Below are 17,860 nucleotides of genomic sequence, written 5' to 3' on the forward strand. Positions count from 1 at the left end.
TCTGGCCTGGATCCCAGCCAGCCCATGCCTCCCTCTGCAGCCTCCTCGCTTCCCCTGTGGAGCAGCAGCCTGGCTCCCTGGAGTCTGTGGCCACAGTAATCGCCTGGAGCCTGTTAATGTAATTAGCCCAAGTCTGGCAGGTGGTTCATCCACTCAGGCTCTAAGACAGAGGAAGGAGCTGATCATTTTCCACCCAGCAGACATCCTGGGAAAGGAGGTAGCTGAGGCTCTAAATCTTGACTTTCTGGGGATTTCCCAGGGATCTCAGACTGGCAGCCTCCCTCCACTGACCTACCCTGCCCCTTGGACCACCATACACACCATTGTATGGCGGCTTTGCTTGGAAGAAGCCCCACTTCCCCCACAGCTGTCCTGTGCACAGACAGCCTTCTTGAAAGGGGATTCTGCAAACTGAACTCTGCTTTCCCATTGCTGTCCCCCAGAGAAGCACAGTGGTGTTACTTCTGTTGTGCTGAGGCCTACAGGAGATCAGCAGACCTCTGAGAGGGGTGAGGTCTGCCCTCAGCCCTCAGATCTCCTTAGCTCACTTGGAGGTATAGAGTATTCTTCTTCCCAAGTCAAAAGAGGTTCTTCCAGCCTGACCAACAGAAAGAGACCCTGTGTCTACAAAAATTTTTTAAAATTAGCCAGGCATGGTGGCACACACCTATAGTCCCAGCTACTAAGGAGGCTGAGGCAGGAGGATTGCTTGAGCCTGGGAGGTTGAGGCTGCAGTGAGCTAATGGTTGCACCACTGCACTCCAGCCTGGGTGACAGAGTGAAAAAGAAAAGAGAGAAGTTTTTGGCACTCTGATTATTGGTCCTGGAAATTTGCTTCTTTTTCCAGAGGGGAGTGCCAGGCTGGGATTCCAGAGAATCACATTCAAGAATCTGGTCTTAGAAAGCAAGAATCCAGCTCTCCAGAAACCCAAGGTTCTGGCTGGGCCTCCTGGAAGTAGACTCAGCCTTCATTACCCCCAGGACCTTCTGTACTCTCTTTTCCTCTGGGAACCCTCACCAGTCCCAGGGTAAGTTTCTTTTAAGGGGAAAGGTCGAGAAACTGAACAGGAGAGCTTCCTGTGAAACTCATTGCCCAAAGTCACATAGCTGGAGAGTAAGAGCCAGGCTGGAGGTGGCAGATGGTTAGAAAAGCACCAGACGTGCACAGGGATAGACATATAGAGCAGTGAAACAGAATGGAGAGTCTGGAAATAAACTCGCACTTTCACAGTCAATTGATTTTCGACAAGGATGCCAAGATAATTCAATGGGGATAGAATAGTGTGTTTGACAAATGGTGCTGGGACAACCAGACATCCACATGCAAATGATGAAGTTGGACCCCTCCCTCACACCATATATAAAAATAAACTTGAAATGCATCATCAACTTAAATGTAAGAGCTAAAACTATACAAACTCCTAGAAGAGAAATACAGGAGTAAGTTGTGACATTGAGTTAGGCAAAGCCTCCTTAAATAGACACGAAAAGCACAAGTGACAAAAGAAAAAATAGATAAACTGGATTTCATTGACATTAAAACATTTTGTCCTTCAAAGGACACCATGGAGAAAGTAAAAAGACAATCTACACAATGGGAGAAAAATATGCAAATGATATACCTGATAAGGGACTTACATGTAGGTCAGATAGAGAACTCTTACAACTCAATCATAAAAAGAAAAATAAGGCCATTGAAAATGACCAAAGGCTCTGAGTAGACATTTCTCCAAAGAAGATGTCCAAATGGCCAAGAAGCACAGGAAAGGACGTACAGTGTCATTGGCCCTGAGGGAAATGCCAATCAAAGCCACAAAGAGACATCACTCCACATTCACTAGGATCCACTAGGATGGCTATATTCAAAAAGACAGATAGTAACAAGTGTCGACAAAGATGTGGAGAAGATGGGACTCATATGCAGTTGGTGGGAATATAACACAGTGCAGCCACTGTGGAAAACTGTCTGGAAGCTTCTCAGAAGTTTAAATGCAGAGTCATTGTTTGACTCAGCAGTTCTACTCCGAGGATACATACCCAAGAGAACTGAAACTACACGTTCACACAAAAACTTGCACGTGAATGTTTATAGCAGCGTTGTTCATAATAGCCAAAAAGTGGAAAAAACCCAGATTTCCATCCACTGAGGAATGCATAAACAAAACGCGATCTATCCATATGAAGGAACATTATTCAGCATTGAAAATGAATAAAGTACTGGTACCTGCTACAATATGGATGAACCTTGAAGACATTATGCAAAGCAAAAGAAACTAGCCACAAAAGACCACATATTGTATAATCTCATTCATATTAAATATCCAGAACCAGCAAATCTATAGAGACAGAAAGGGTGTTTGTGGCTGCCTATGACTGAGGAGAAGAGGGACAATGTGGGGTGGTGTGTAACTGCTGATGGGTACAGGGTTTCTTTGGAGGACGATGAAAATGTTCTAAAATTGATTGTGGTGGTAGAGGCACAACTCTGTGAATATGCTGAAACCACTGTTTTGTACACTTTACATGAGCGAATTGCATGTTATATGAATTGTATCTCAATAAAACCATATTTTAGAAAAACCAAAGGGCCGGGCATGGTGGCTCATGCCTGTAATCCCAGCACTTTGGGGGGCCGAGGCGGGAGGATCACTTGAGGTCAGGAGTTCAAGACCAGCCTAGCCAACATGGAGAAACCTCGTCTCGACTAAAACTAGAAAAATTAGCCAGCCATGGTGGTGTATGTCTGTAACCCCAGTTACTTGAGAGGCTGAGGCAGGAGAATCTCTTGAGCCTTGGAGGCAGAGGCTGCAGTGAGTTGAGATCATGCCACTGCACTCCAGCCTGGGGGACAGAGCAAGACTGTCTCAAGACAAAACAAAACAAAGCAGAGCAAACAAACAAACAAACAAAAAAACACAAGGAAAATGCACCAGGCACACTTAATAAAAATCAGTAGAACATACTGAAAAAAGACAAACCAACCAGAAACGTCATGTAAAGTTCATTAACATCTGTTCTTTGGGGTGGAAGCTGTGTTTCCTGGCTCCAGACTTGCAAAGCATATGGTGTGGTTTGTTGCCACTCTGGCCTCAGGTTCCAAAAGTCTACTTCATCTGCCAACCTCACTTGGAAGCTTCCAGAAGAGAGACAAGGATCCCAAGATAGAACATTTTATTAATGTGTACCAATACTTTATGAGTCTGGGCTTCCTACTCATTGGTAAACTTCTGGAGGAGCAGAGATGTTAACATGCAGGATGGCTATATACCCCTGCCCTGCCACACACTGGCTGGGTGATGTAGGGAAGTGACATTACCTCTCAATTTCTTCATCTGCTAAAGAGAAAGTGATAGTACTCACCTTGCAGAGCTTTTGTGAGTGTTCAGTGAGTTAACACAAGAAGAGTTTAGCACAGCGCCTGCATATTAGTCAGTGCCCAACGAAGGGTGACCCACGGGGTTGGGAGCAGAGAGTGTCAGCTTCAGACTCAGACAGGGAATCTTGGTGTGCTACATCCTGACTCAGTTACTGCTGTGGGTTGAATTATGTCCCTGAAGATGATGTGTTGAAGTTCTGACCCGCAGTCCGTATAAATGTAACCTTATTTGGAAATAGGGTCCTTGCAGTTGTGCTAAAGGTAAGATGAGGTGACACTGGATTAGAGTGAGTCCTAATTCAATGACTGATGTCCTTATAAGGAGCAAATCTGTTGAGGTGGGCACAGTGTCTCATGCCTGTAGCACTTTGGGAGGCCAAGGTGAGTGCATTGCTTGAACTCAGGCATTTGAGGCCACCCTGGGCAACAGAGCAAGATTGTGTCACACACACACACACACACACAAAAAGAGAAGAAGAAGGAGAAGGAGGGGGAGGAGGAGAAGGAGAAGAAGAAGAAGAGGAAGAGGAAGAAGAAGAAGGAGAAGAAGGAGAAAAAGGAGGGGGAGGAGGAGGGAGAAGAGGAGGAAAGAAGAAGGAAGGAGAAGGAGAAGCAGCAGAAGCAGGAGCAGGGGCAGAAGCAGAAGCAAATCTGAACACAGGGACAGGAACACAGAGCCAGAGAGAGAAGGCCATATGATGAGAGAGGCAGAGATCGGCATGATGCATCTATAACCCAGGGAACTCCAAGGATTGCCAGCAACACCAGAGGCAAGGGGAGGGACAAGGAAGGATTTTTCCCTTGCATGGGGAGCATGGCCCTACTGACACCTTGGTTTCAGGCTTCTAGGACTAGCACTGTGAGACAATACATTGCTGTGGTTTTAAGCCACCCAGTTTGCAGTAATTTGCTATGGGAAGCCCCAGAAACTAGTTTTGTCCTCTGTACCATGAAGCTATTTCCCTTAGAGAATGTGAGTCCAGGGAGCAAGGACCTTGTCTCATTGTCAGTGTATCCACAGCACCTAGAATTGTGCTTGGCACCTGGGGAATGCTCAGTAAGTCACTGAATCACTGACATGAATGAATGAAGTCCATATAGCTCACCTCTTTTGAATGTTACCTTCTCAGAGAGGCCACATTGACCTAGAACAGCCCCATCCCTGATGGGTTTTTCCTGACGTTGCTTTACCACCCACTGACATCCCATTTGTCTCCCCATCTCTTCACTTGCTCATCTTCTGCCTCCCCTATTGCACTGTCTGTGAGGACCAGTTTTTTGTTTGTTTTTTTGTTTGTTTGTCCTCTTTGTTCATTGGAAACTCCAGTGCACACAACAGTGCCTGCAATGTACTAGGTGCTCAATATATATATGTTAAATGAATGAACACACAAATGAATAAATGCAAATTAGAATGTCCATGTACGTGGGCATCCAAGTCACCTTATAATATATTTGAACAAAAAAGACATTCTGATATGCTGTTTTACCAGAAAGGAAACTCAATACTAGACCGTCCATGTCAAAAGTAGACACTAATTGGGATTTGGACCCAGGTCTGCTGGACTCCAAGTTCAGTGCTCCTTTCAGAGGGTTTGAGAAGTGGGGGAGGTGCTGGATAGCAGTGGATGAGAGAACCAAAAATGGGGATGGGGACAGGAATGGAGGCAAGGGCACAGACTCTCTGTGTTCCTTCCAGACTCCTACATGTTCCGAAAGGCAAACAGCCCCACCCATCCATCGGAATTCGTTGTTGTTGTTTGGTTTTATTGGTTTGGTTTTGTTTCATTTTTGGAGACAGGGTCTCACTGTTGCCCAGGCTAGAAAGCAGTGGCGTGATCTCAGCTCACTGCAGCCTTTACCTCCCAGGCTCAAGTAATCCTCCCACCTCAGCCTGCTGAGTAGCTGGGACTACAGGCACATCCCACCACAGCCCAGCTAATGTTTTGTAGAAACGGGATTTCGCCAGGTTGCCCAGGCTGGGCTAGAACTCCTGGGCTCAAGAGATCCACCGACCTCAGCCTCCGGAAGTACTGGGATTAGAGATGTGAGCCGCCATGCCAGGACCATCGGAGTTTTTGAGCGACCTAGTTAGGGCTCGGTCTCAAGGAAGTCCCCACTCTCTGCACTCTGTCCCCACTCCAGTGCTTGTTTGAGGTTTGTGTGACTCATGGCCTTTGGGTCAAGGGGAGGGAAATTTCCTTTGGGAGTTAAGGCTGCTGTATAAGTACCTGCTCTGGGCTCAGGCAGACCAGGTGGGATGCCCCGCTCCTGCCCACCCTGCTCTGTCACTCACGTGGATGTACCCCTTAAACTCTCGGAGCCTCTGCTCCGTCATCCGTAAAATGGGGATGACCAGGCCCACATCCAAGGGCTTTTGTGAGGTATTAACTGTGGGTTGAACACTGAGCTCAATGCTGGCACGCAGAGGGTGGCCTTGCTTTTTAGCTTTAGGTTGAAAGGGCCCCACTCGGTGGCAGAGAAACCCTGCCCCTTGGCATTCCAGAGGAGCCAGAAGTGCAGAGTCTTTTAACTTCGGTGGGGATGGGAGTGGGGTGCCTGGCTCTCACAACATTTAATTGATTGTAACAGCGCACCCTTAACACGCTCCCTCCCCCCTAACCTGCACCCCCAGAAGAACCTTCAAAATCCTTCCATGACTGTGTATAATGCGTTCCTGGGGCCCAGCATGCAACTTTCAAATTGGCTTACAATTTATCTGCAGCTCGGATAAAAACATTTTAATGACTGTGTGCAGCATACACCCTTGGTGTCACCCACGGGGCTCCCAAATGTCTTTCCCCACCACATAGTGGGATGTTATAGGCATGAAATTACAGCTGCACTCGCGTTTTCATCTTCACCCGGAGGCCTCTGGAAATGGCCGCGTTAGAATGTGCTGGATGTGGACGTGTGGATGGTAGACCGGGGTGCTGGGCTTTCTGGTGGAACTGCTCTGTGCTTTGAGGCAGGTGGGCCCTGGGCCGCCCCTGGCTCCTCGGCTCTCCTTCTCCCCACTGTCCTGGGAGCTTCCCATTGACCTCCAAACTGGGGAGGATCTGTCTTGCCCCATTTTGGCTGCAGTGGCCCTTAGGGTCCTGTGTGGCACAAAAGAGACCCCAATGTTCAGTGACCTCTGCTCGCTTGAAGAGAGGGTCTTTGTGTGTGAATGCAATGCCACAGATGAACCAAAGCAATGAGTCGATTTTAATTTTTGAAACCTGCCCTGAAACATATTTGAAGGAGACGTTCACAGAGATTGGTCTAATTGTGCCTGGTTTGTAACTGACCCGACTACTATTTGTCATTAAGAGATACTATTTATTGATCATCCAGAATGTGCCAAGCCTCAGGCCCAGAACATTCTGTTCTATAGATTATCTCATTTAACCCTCCAACCTCGGCCAAGTCCCATGCCCCTCTGAGCCAGGTCTGTGCAATGGGCTCATTGTGGTGTCTGCCTCCCAGGCCCACGTGGTCGATGGGTTACAGGAGATGCTGTATGAGAAACACTCAGCCACGCCGCCTCCCCCGGCCCTCCCCTCACCATTCAGGACCTTGGTGAGCTACAGAAGCCACGCTGCTCTGGCACAGAGATAACCCCCACCCTATAAGGCCTGGAGCAAATTCATTCCCTTCCCTGGGTCTCAGTCTCTTCATCTGTGAGTTAGAGATAATAGTAATCCCCCACGCGCCGATCTGCAGTGAGGATTGGATGATGTCCTCAGTGTGAAAGCCCCTCTGAAATTGCTCAGATTGGGCAAGTGTGGGACATTGCCGTCATTATGACAGTTGGGATATATCCTGGCTCCTTCCATAGGTGCATGGCGCCAGGACACGCAGACCTTTGGGGAAGAAGCCCAGAGAAGGTGAGTAAGGAGAGACCCCTGTCTCTGCCACTCCCAGAGACACACCCTGGCTTCCAGTTCGCCGCGGTGCGTGAAGCTGTGTTCCCAGAGCAGTCATTCCTCAGACTAGTGCAGGGCTCTTTGGAGCTGTGAATGGGGGACTTCTCTTTGCTGGGGCCAAAACCAGGGGCAAGAGGGAGGCAGCCACAGTTGTGCCCAGGAGTGGGCACACCAGAGACAGTGATAATAAAAACAACAGTATCCAAGTAACTGAGCTCTTCAATGATATTCTTGATGAGGTAGGTGTTCTGCAAACTTTATCTACTTTAAGCCTCACAGCCACCCTAGGAGGGAAGCATCCTTATCCCTGTTTTACAGATGGGGAAATTGAGGCCCACAGGAGCACAGTCCCTTGCTCAGCAGAGACCATCAGGCCAGTTGTGCAACCTGAGTGAGTCCCACGAGATCACTCTGTGCCTCAGTTTCCTCACCTAGTGGATGGAGTAACGGACTCAGAAGTGTCGGAGCAGGGAGGGAGTGTAGGATTGTCTGGTCAACCCTCTGATGATACATGATATGGTTTGGCTGTGTCCCAACTCAAATCTCATCTTATACTGTAGCTCCCACAATTCCCATGTGTTGTAGGAGGGACCAAGTGGGAGATAGCTGAATCATAGGGGTCGGTCTTTCCTGTGCTATTTCTCATGATAGTGAATAAGTCTCACAAGATCTGATGGTTTTATAAAGGGGAGTTTCCCTGCACAGGTTCTCTTCTCTTGTCTGCCACCATGTGAGATATGTCTTTCACCTTCCACCGTGATTGTGAGGCCTCCCCAGCCATGTGGAACTGTGATTCCATTAAACCTCTTTCTTTTGCAAACTGCCCAGTCTTGGGTATGTCTTTATCAGCAACATGAAAATGGACTAATACAGTACAGATGGGGGAAATTGAGGCCACAGAAAGAGAATAACCTGCTCAGGGTTCTTTGGTGAAGTAATGGGAAGTGTAGGCCTCATGGAGGGATGGTTTTTAAGGACTCTGGCCTTGCTTGAAGGCACCTTAGATTGAGGCCTTAGCGCAGTGTCTTCACTGCCTCCAGCAACGTGACAGAGCTGGCCTTGGAGTCAAGATACCTGAGTCCTGGCCCAACACTGAGCTGCCTGATATCATAGGAGGATTTTGTGATCTTGGCTGTGTGACTTTAGGCAAGTTGCTTGCTTTCTCTGTGATCCATTTCTGCATCTGCAAAATGGAGTTAATGCTAGCATGTACCCTCGGATTGGTTGTGAGGACTAAATGACATAACACATGTAAAGCACTCAGCCCAATAGCTGCAGAGGGGCCTTCCCTGAGTCCCCTCCCTATGCTAGCAGCCACCCACCTGCAGTCACTCTTTATCCCTTTACTCTGCTTTATTTCCTTCCAGCATGTTGCAGGCTCTTTTTGATTCATCTATGCATGTGTTTTATGCTTGTCTCCTGCAAAATCTCTACAGATAAGCATTTGTCCTATAAAAAGTTTGGGTCCATTCCCGGCCGCCTCATAGGTAGGTGCTCAGTACATTGTGATGCATAAATGATTGGTTAAGTACATGTCTCTCATCAGACTGGGAGTTCCTTGATGGTGCAAACTGAGTTCTGTCCCTCCTAGGTTCCCTGGTGCGGCCAACCCAGGGCCAGGCACCCAAACGCTGCTAGTTCCTTTATCAGAGGAGCTGAGTGGTGCATGAGTAACTGCGAGAGAGGGGCTTTTCCTAGCAATGCCACCTCCTGCATCGTGGCTCCATCGGGAAGCCAGAACCACCACGGGTGTGCTGCAGGAATCAATGTCCCTCTGGAGGTCTGGCCTTTGGAGGTTTTCAATTTCCCCAGAAGCGGCGGCTTTCAGCGGGGCCTTTATGCTTTCATCGATTGCCTGTGTACTGCAAGCTTTGTTTCCCTGATACATATTATTTGATAAGAAAACCGGAGAACACAGAGTCTGGAGTCAAGGCCAAGTCCCCAGCATCCTGGCAATAGAGCCAGAATCCAAAGGTGTGTATCTGACAGGAACATTAGAGCCAGTGGGGGCTTCTGAGAATGTGCAGAGCAGCATTCTTGTTTTACACATGGGGAAACTGAGTCTGGGATGGGGCTAGACTTACCCAAGGACCCAGCCAGCTAGAGACAGACACCAGTATTATTACCTCCATTTTACATGTGCATAAATGGAGGCATGGGGAGAGGGTGAGAACCCAGGAGCTCTGAATCCCAGCCATGAGCGCTTTCTAATTCATCTCCTGATCCTATGCCCTCTCCCTTAAGGCTTCAGGAGGTGCAGGGGAATCTTTTGGCTGAGGGGCAGAATAGTTCCCTCTGCAGCAGGTGTGCATCTCGGCTGAGGTGCTATCCTTCACTCCCTGGGGAGGGACCTGTTGGGGTACCTGTGCTGAGAAGGGGACCTCCTGAGGGGAGGCCCATGGGGGGCAAGACTTCACAGGTCACACCTTGGCTCGGCTTGGTCTGGTTGCCCCTCCACAACAAGGGCAGGAAAGGGAAGACACCAGCACAACAGAACTTCTGGTGGATGGCCCCCAGGATGGCCGCTCTGTGCACGCATGTGTGCCTGTGTGCACACATTCACACACTCAAGCATACTCGTCCTCCTCACTGAGACACCAGGGGCCAGTGGCCCTGCACTCACCCATGACGTTGAGGAAGATGTTGCCTGATGCCAGGACCACCTTCTCCCTGGTGGCGCGGTCGTAGATGCCCACATGGCACTCATAGGGACCATTGTCCGAGATCCGGACCTCGGGCAGCCTGGGGGAGGCAGAAGACAGGGTGAGGGCCCATCATCATGGGGCTGGGTGAGGCAGCGTTCAAGGAAACTCATCCTGATGCCCACTGGTGCAGCCTCCACTAACAAACATAGGCCTGTGTGCTGGGCTGGGAGGAGGGGAGCACTTATGGAACACCGACTGTATGCAGACCCTATGCTTGGCATCTCAGACAGTGAAGGTGTGGACTGTGTTCAGCCAGAGCCCAATTTGTGCTCAGTGGGTCCTGGAGCAGTTATTTAGCCTGTTGGCTTCCATGAGCCTGGGATGGTGCCCACTTCCAGGGAGCCGTGAGGATGGCACAGGTGAAGAGGTATGGGCATTTAGTATGTCGCTGCATGCAGTATGGGCCCAAAACTGTCACTGGAGGCATCGGCTCCCTCTTTCCTCATGACGGCCTCCACATAGGGTCCATATTCCCATTTCATAAACAAGGAAACTGAGGCTCAGGACGGAACTCAATTGCTAATAAGAACCAGTATGGAAATTTGAATTTCTCTCTCCATGCCACCATGCTGCCACTTCATGCCCAGTCCTGAGATCATGGAAGAGAAAGACAATAAAATTCAGGTCCCAAAGGAGCCCCCATCCCAGAGGACAAGGAGGTAGAGAAGCTGATCTGGGTTCCACACTCACATGGAAAAGCGTGAGCTTATCTGAGCTCAGGTTGGGGAGCAGCCACTTCCACCTCTGAGGTGGTTGGGAGGGTGTCTCAGAAGAGGTGATCCCTAAGGATGGGAGAGACCCCCTCAAACCTGCTTTCAGACTTTTCTCCTAAAAGTCCAGAGAGTAAATATTTTAGGCTTTCTTGCCCTTTACAATTGCAATTCAACCCTGTCCTTGCAGCACAAAAGCAGCTACAATCGGTGCGTAAACAAATTGGTGCAACTGTGCTCCAATAAAACTTCACTTATGATCATTTAAATTTGAATTTCATATAATTTTCATTTGCCATACAATATCCTTCTTCTGTTTTTTTCTCCAACCATTTCAAAGTACAAAAAGCATTCTCAGTTCACAAGTTGTGAAAAAATAGGCGATGGGCTAGATTTGGCCTGCAGGCTGTAGTTGGACGGCTCCTGTTCTGGATCTTTCTATAGCATATATAGGGTCAGACCATGTGAAAATGAGTTGGTATGTTGTTCTGTCTCCCCATGGAAAATGCAAGCAGGGAGGCTCTTTCCTCCCTTCTATATTGAAAAGAGCCTTGACATGGAGTCAAAGAGAACCAGGTTCCAATTCTGCTCCTACTGTTTGTAAATCATGGGACCTTGGCTAAGTCAGTCCATCTCTCCTGGAGACTCCATTTTCTTTCCTAAACAGTGGAGATGCTACTTCCTGTGACTGCAGTGAAGATTAAATGCAATGATGTCCCTGCAGGACTTCTGTAAGCAGGAACGTTGCACCAAATGGACAGAGGGGCCATTTTGTGTTGTTCCTGGGTCCTGCGAAGCTCTGTGGGGAGAGCGAATTCCTGGCAAGTGGAATCTGGACACTTGGATGGGAAGGAGCCTTGGCCTGGAGTTGCAGAGGCTATGTCATTGCTGCATTGGGGAAATATGTCTGTCTTCATGCGAGTTCCAGCCTATTCTGGCTACAACTTAGAGGGACTGGGGTTCTGATTAAGTCTTAGAAGTTCTCAAGTCATAGCAGAAAACTATGGGAAGGGATCCATACCCACAGACTTACCTGACTAACCTGCCTGACAAGGACCCCACTGGGGACAGGAAAGAGCAGCAGTTGGTTGGCGCTCACGCTCTTGGGCGTGTGACCCATCTGCCACCCCTGAGAAGGAAGGTTCTTTCAATCCAGTTCTTATCCTCCCTTCAGCCTCCTGGACACACTTCCTACTTTGCTCTCCCACCTGCTTCTGCAGAGCAACATAACCTCAGCTTCGCTCTTTTCTTCTCTCCTTTTAGCTACCTGCTCCATCTTCGTCTTCTGGCTCCTTTTCCCCTGTGACTCACTGTCCCCCCACACCTGGGCTGCCAGCCTCTTTTTCCATCACTGTCGTCTTAGTGAACTGAGCCAGCCCATCCCTCCCACCACCCAGCACACATTAGCATAAACAAACACCTTCATTTACATAGAACACACAGAGGTTGACATCTGTTCTACCGACTGTCATGGAAGGACTTAAAGAATGGGAAGCTTTTCATCAGGGGGACTTTGTTGAGAAGACGCTGTCCCCCTCCACTCCCTGATCTCAGAAGAAAGAGCACAGTGACATGGGAACAGCAGGGGACCAGTCTCCCCTCCGGGAATGATTTTCTTTGTTTGTAACTCAGCTAGACTGAAAAAATAGCCTCTCTACCAGGCACCATTACTGAGTGACAGTCACCTGGAGTGACATATTTTAGATAAAAAAAAAAAAAGAGAGACTCAGAGAGAGATGGCATGACTTACCCAAGGCCCCATGGCTTACAAAAAGTAGGAGCAGAATTTGCACTTGGTGACACTCATAGGTGTTGGTTATAGAGACAACCTGCTTAAATGACTTTTGTAGGTGAAAGGAGTGCAGGTGGCAGGTTCAGGCGACAGCTCTGTAAAGAAACAGGCTCGGGAGACATGTGTAGCTGGCAGCTCTCCAGGTGAGGTAATAAGATAATAATAACATGGTTGACACCCAGGCAGATACATGCAGGTAACCGCCACCTAGGTGATGGCTGCAGAAGATGTGTTTATAGGATAGCGACACAGGTGTCATGTTTAGGCAACTGCTACCCCGATGACATGCTCAGGTGATAGTAACGTAAGCAATATGCTTGGGTGACACATGTAGGTGACATCTCACAGGTGGTATAGAAGACAGCTTGGGGTACACCGGGATTGCTGCTTTATGAAAAAGGCAGCTTCTCACTGAGGACTATGTGTACAGCCCCAGATGCTCCTTCTACCATCCATTGAAGGAGCAAGCCCAGGTTCCCTAGTTCCTTGAATGTCCAGACCTGTCCTCCACCATTAGCCCAAGGCACACTCTTGGGCACCCTCCTTGACATCTCCCACTTCCACACCCTCCAAATACAGACAGCGACCAAGTCCTGGGTGTTCTACTCCTAATAGATCCTGAACTATCCACTTCCCTCCATCTCCACAGTCAGCATCTCTTCTCACCTGGAATATGGAGGCAGAGGTTTACTGGGCTTTCTGTCCCTGGTAATCTCCCTCCTGATCCATTCTCCAGGTAGAATCCAGATCTTTTCAAATGCAAATGAGATGAATGGTACTCCCTTACCTAAGTCCCAACAAAGGCTCTCTCTGCTTTTATGACAAAGACATTATATGAAAAAGATACTTGCACACACATGTTTATAGCAGCACAATTTGCAATTGCAAAAATATGGAACCAGCTCAAATGCCCATTAATCAATGACTGGATTAAAAAACTGTGGTATATATCTATACCGTGGAATACTACTCAGCCATAAAAAGGAACAAAATAATGGCATTCACAGCAACCTGGATGGAATTGGAGACCCCTATTCTAAGGGAAGTAACTCAAGAATGGAAAACCATACGTTGTATGTTCTCATGCATAAGTGGGAGCTAAGCTAGGAGGATGCAAAGGCATAAGAATGATACAATAAACTTTGGGAATTTGGGGGAAAAGGTGGGAGGGGGTGAGAGATAAAAGACTACAAATTGGGATAGGGCATACTGCTCGGGTGATGGGCACACCTAAATCTCACAAATCACCACTAAAGAACTTATGTAACCAAACACTACCTGTTCCCCAATAACCTATGGAAATAAAATAAAATAAAATGGAGAATATAAAAATCTCCTAAATAGAAATAAAACTGTAAATTTTAAAATATGAGACAGCAATATCAATTCGATAAAAATATTTTAAAAGTAGTAACCTGTGCCAAAACCTAGTAAATGCAGAACACCAAAAGTGAACCCTACTGTGAACTACGGATTTTGGGTGGTAACGATGTATCCATGTAGGTTAATTGATGGTAACAAATGTGTCACTGAAGTGTAGGAAGTCAATGGTGGCAGAGGTTGTACATGTGTGGGACAGGGGCAGGTGGGAACTTTCTGTACTTTCTGCTCAGTTTTGCTGTGAACCTAAAGCTGCTCTAAAAAATAAAGTTTATCAATAAAAAATGGCAAAAAGAGAGATAAGAATCGTCATCTTGGCCAACAGGGCCCAGCACACTTTTTCCTTCTACATCTCTAGCTATGTCTTCCACCTTCCCTTATCCCATGTCCCTGCCCCTTCCTCCAGCCATGTCTCCCACCTTCCCTTCTCCCACGTCCCTGCCCCTTCCTCCAGCCATGTCTCCCACCTTCCCTTCTCCCATGCCCCTGCCCCTTCCTCCAGCCATGTCTCCCACCTTCCCTTCTCTCTCGCCCCTGCCCCTTCCTCCAGCTACAGTGGCATTCTTTCCATTCCTCCCATGAGCCAAGTTATTTTCTAAAAAAATAAAATTTGTATTTTGGATAAGTTTAGAATCACAGAAGATTTGCAAATATAACAGAGATCGCTGTATACCCCTCACCTGGTTTCCCCTGTTACCATCTGACATGGCCAGGATCCCCCCACTTCCAACCAAGGCAGATTCTAGTTCTCATTGGCAGACCAAACAGCTGCCAGGTCACAGCTTTGGTTTTGACCAATCCACCTCTTCTCAGCACCTCATCTAAAATTTGATCTTTTCTGTCTTCTTTCTAAAGTGGATTAAGTGGCCCAGAGACTCCCTTTCCCCAGAATTGAGTGGCATTGATCTGCATGATGAATAGAAGGCTTTCCACAGATAGCAGGGACCCGAGGGGGGTGAGGGTGAGGAGGCCTGCTCTCATCAGCAATGGGCTGTGATCAATAAACTATTAATAACTGCAAAGGTTTCTGGAGAGATCAGTGTAATGCAGTTTAGCGGCTGGAGTTTACCAACACCGACGGCATCTCTGAAGGGCGAGTAATTGTGTTTTTGAAAAGCCAGGCACAGCGAGAGCGGATGCTGCATGCCCAGTGACCTGCATGCCTTCACTAGGTAAGGCCATGCAAGCGCTGGGCACTGCAGCTTCTGCTGAATCTGGGGCCAGGGCTGTGGGCCATCCACCTTCAACAGAAGTATGCCATGCCCTAAACTGAGGCTTGGATTGGGAGTGGGTACACGGATGCTGGAGGTTTTGGTCCCTGCCTCCATGCTTGTGCCTATAATGTTAAGCTCTATAGGCTCTACATTCAGATGCCACCTCCACCAGGCAGGCTACCTTGACTGCCCAGCCCTCCAAAGACATAATTCATCTCCACCTCTCCAGGGCTGCATCTGTCTCTGGGAGCACATACCTGTCCATGTCATGCTGCAGTATAACTTGTTTCTTTTCCCTCCCAGGCAAGGAGGGAAGCCCGGTCACTTGGTAGGTGCTCAAGGAGTATCACCTGTATGAATGAGGTTAGTGGAAACAGCCTGCACCAGGAGTCAAGAGCCCTGGGCTCTAGTCTTGGCTCTGCACCTGACTAGCATGTGATGTTGGATGAGGTCCTTTGGCTTCTTTGAGCTTCGGTTTCTCCATCTGATACATGGGTGCTATGACACCTGCCTTGTGGATTACAGCATCTGGGGAGGTGCCAATATGTATAAAGATTTACAGTAGGAGGCACTGCACTGAGCATTTTACCCTCTCTAACTGAATCTTTGCTACATAGAGTGAGTAGGTGGCATGATTTGAATTCAAGCCAGATGGAGGCTGGAGCCCATGAATGCTCTCCCTGACTGCCCCCTGATCTTCCTTTATCAGCAAATTGATTTGAGCTCTCTGGTCTCTGAATTTGCCTCCATCACTCTTGAGCATGTTTCTATTCTGAGGCTTGCCACCTCTCTAGGTAATGAGAGCCATATGTTTTCTCCCTGCTGGAAGAAACAGGATGGCCTTTTATTTTCCTAAATTTCCTGCTCCAAGCTTCTGGCGGGCCCCTTAATTCTGATGACTGAGGTTTGCTGAGCAAGTCCTGTGCACATTCTCCACGCCCCACACGAGTTTACAGCCTCTGCTTAGCTTTCCTTTCCTGGTTTTGCCTTTCCACTGGGAAGAATCCTAGATTTTCATAGAATGGAGACACTGGAGGGGAGGGTGGAGCTGTGAGGACACAGGAAATGAGTTTGATTTGCTTTTCCTGTGCTGTTGAAGAACCAAGTGATCCAATATTTGACTTTTGCTGAGAACTGAAGCCTGAATGAATGAACACTTACCAGTGCACTTACAACAGGGCCTGGCATGCTGGGAGTGCTTGTCATATTCTCCTTACACTGTTAATTGATGAAAATTTTAAAACAAATCGTTAAGCACCCACCATGTACCACACACCGCTTGTGGTGTTGAGTATATATCAGGGAACAAGACAGACAAAATGATACAGAAGGTCCCCAACTCACAATGGTTCAACTTATGATTTTTTGACTTAAGACAGCGTGAAAGCCATACGCACTCGGTAGAAACCAGACTTTGAGTAGCCATACAACCATTCCATTGTTCAATTTCAGTATGGTATTTAATACATTCCATGAGATACTCAGCTCTTTAATACAAAATGGGCTTTGTGTTGGATTATTTTGCCTGAGTGTCGGCTAATGAAAGAGTTTTCAGCACATTTAAGCTAGGTTAGGCGCTAAGCCATGATGTTCTGTAGATCAGATGTTTTAAGTGCATTTTCGACCTAAGATATTTTGAACTTATGATGGACTTATTGGGACGTAATCCCCTCATAAGTCCAGGAACATCTATACTTTTAAATGACCACACTATAAAGACACCTTTTCTCTGGAATCTGCCTCCTGTCTATATCCGTCTACTTCTTAGAGGGAGGAGGCTGGACGTTAATTCACCTGTCCCAGGATCAAGGTCATTAAAACAAACATCAATCTCATCCTGTCGAGTCTTAGGGGTTTTGCAATGTGTTAGGTGAGCTTATCCTGATGCTAAATGTCTCCTGGGATCCTTGCCTTTGTTTGTTTCAATTTTATTAATTGCTTTATTGGGGTATAATTGACAAACAATAAATTGTACCTACTCAGCATTTCCACATTTGATAAGTTTCAATGTATTGAAACCATTGCCACAATCAAGATAATGAACATACTCATCTCTCCCAAAAGGCTCCTTGTGCCCTTTTATAATCTATGCCCCTCATCCTCAGGCAGCCATTGATCCTCTTTCTGTCACTATAAATCATGATTCCTAGGATTTTATATAAATGGAATCACAAAGTGTGTACTATGTTTTGCTTGGTTTCTTCCACTCCTCGTCATTATTTTGAGATTCATTCATGTTGTTGCCTTTACCAGTTGTTGCGTCCCTTTCCCCACTGAACAGCATCACATTTCGTGGCTACACACCATTTACTTACCCATCCTCCTGTTGATGGACACCTGGATGGCTCTCTCTTCATTAAAGAGCCTCAAAGGCCTGGCAGCTACCTGGATCGTCTCTGTTAGCCCAGGGAGAGGTGCTGTGTGTGCAAATGAGGACATGGCACGGCTGGTCCTATACCTAACTTTATAAGACACTGCCCAAATGTCTTCTAAAGTGGCTGCATGATGGCTTCTTGGTTTTTCATGAGTTTTTGTCTTTTTGCCCACACTGCTCAGTGCCTTCTTCTAGAAGCAGCTCACTCCATGTTGCCCCTCATGCCCCTCCCCGCCAACCTATTCCTACTTTCTAAGTGTTGCTGTCAATTTGCAGTGAGCTTCAAATAACAAGTCCTGTTGGAATTGTGTGTGCAACGTGGATCAAAAGGCTTGGAGAGGAAGAATGGGGAGCTACAGGATTTCTCTATGAGAAAAGGGTGCATGACATTTGCCTAGGTG

At 47.6% G+C, this 17,860-nt stretch overlaps 1 protein-coding gene across 4 annotated transcripts in view; it reads right to left on the reverse strand.

Annotated features, from left to right (window-relative positions):
- The window catches only part of IGSF21 (immunoglobin superfamily member 21), a 273,368-nt gene that overhangs the window by 35,021 nt on the left and 220,487 nt on the right, over positions 1-17,860 (reverse strand). For all 4 annotated transcript variants that reach the window (XM_063804624.1, XM_003307834.7, XM_054679931.2 and 1 more), the window contains one exon: positions 9,908-10,026. In XM_063804624.1, the coding sequence (XP_063660694.1) occupies positions 9,908-10,026 (119 nt within the window). The remainder of the gene's footprint in view (positions 1-9,907; positions 10,027-17,860) is intronic.

The sequence above is a fragment of the Pan troglodytes genome, chromosome 1, assembly GCF_028858775.2.
Source record: "Pan troglodytes isolate AG18354 chromosome 1, NHGRI_mPanTro3-v2.0_pri, whole genome shotgun sequence".
NCBI lineage: Eukaryota > Metazoa > Chordata > Mammalia > Primates > Hominidae > Pan > Pan troglodytes.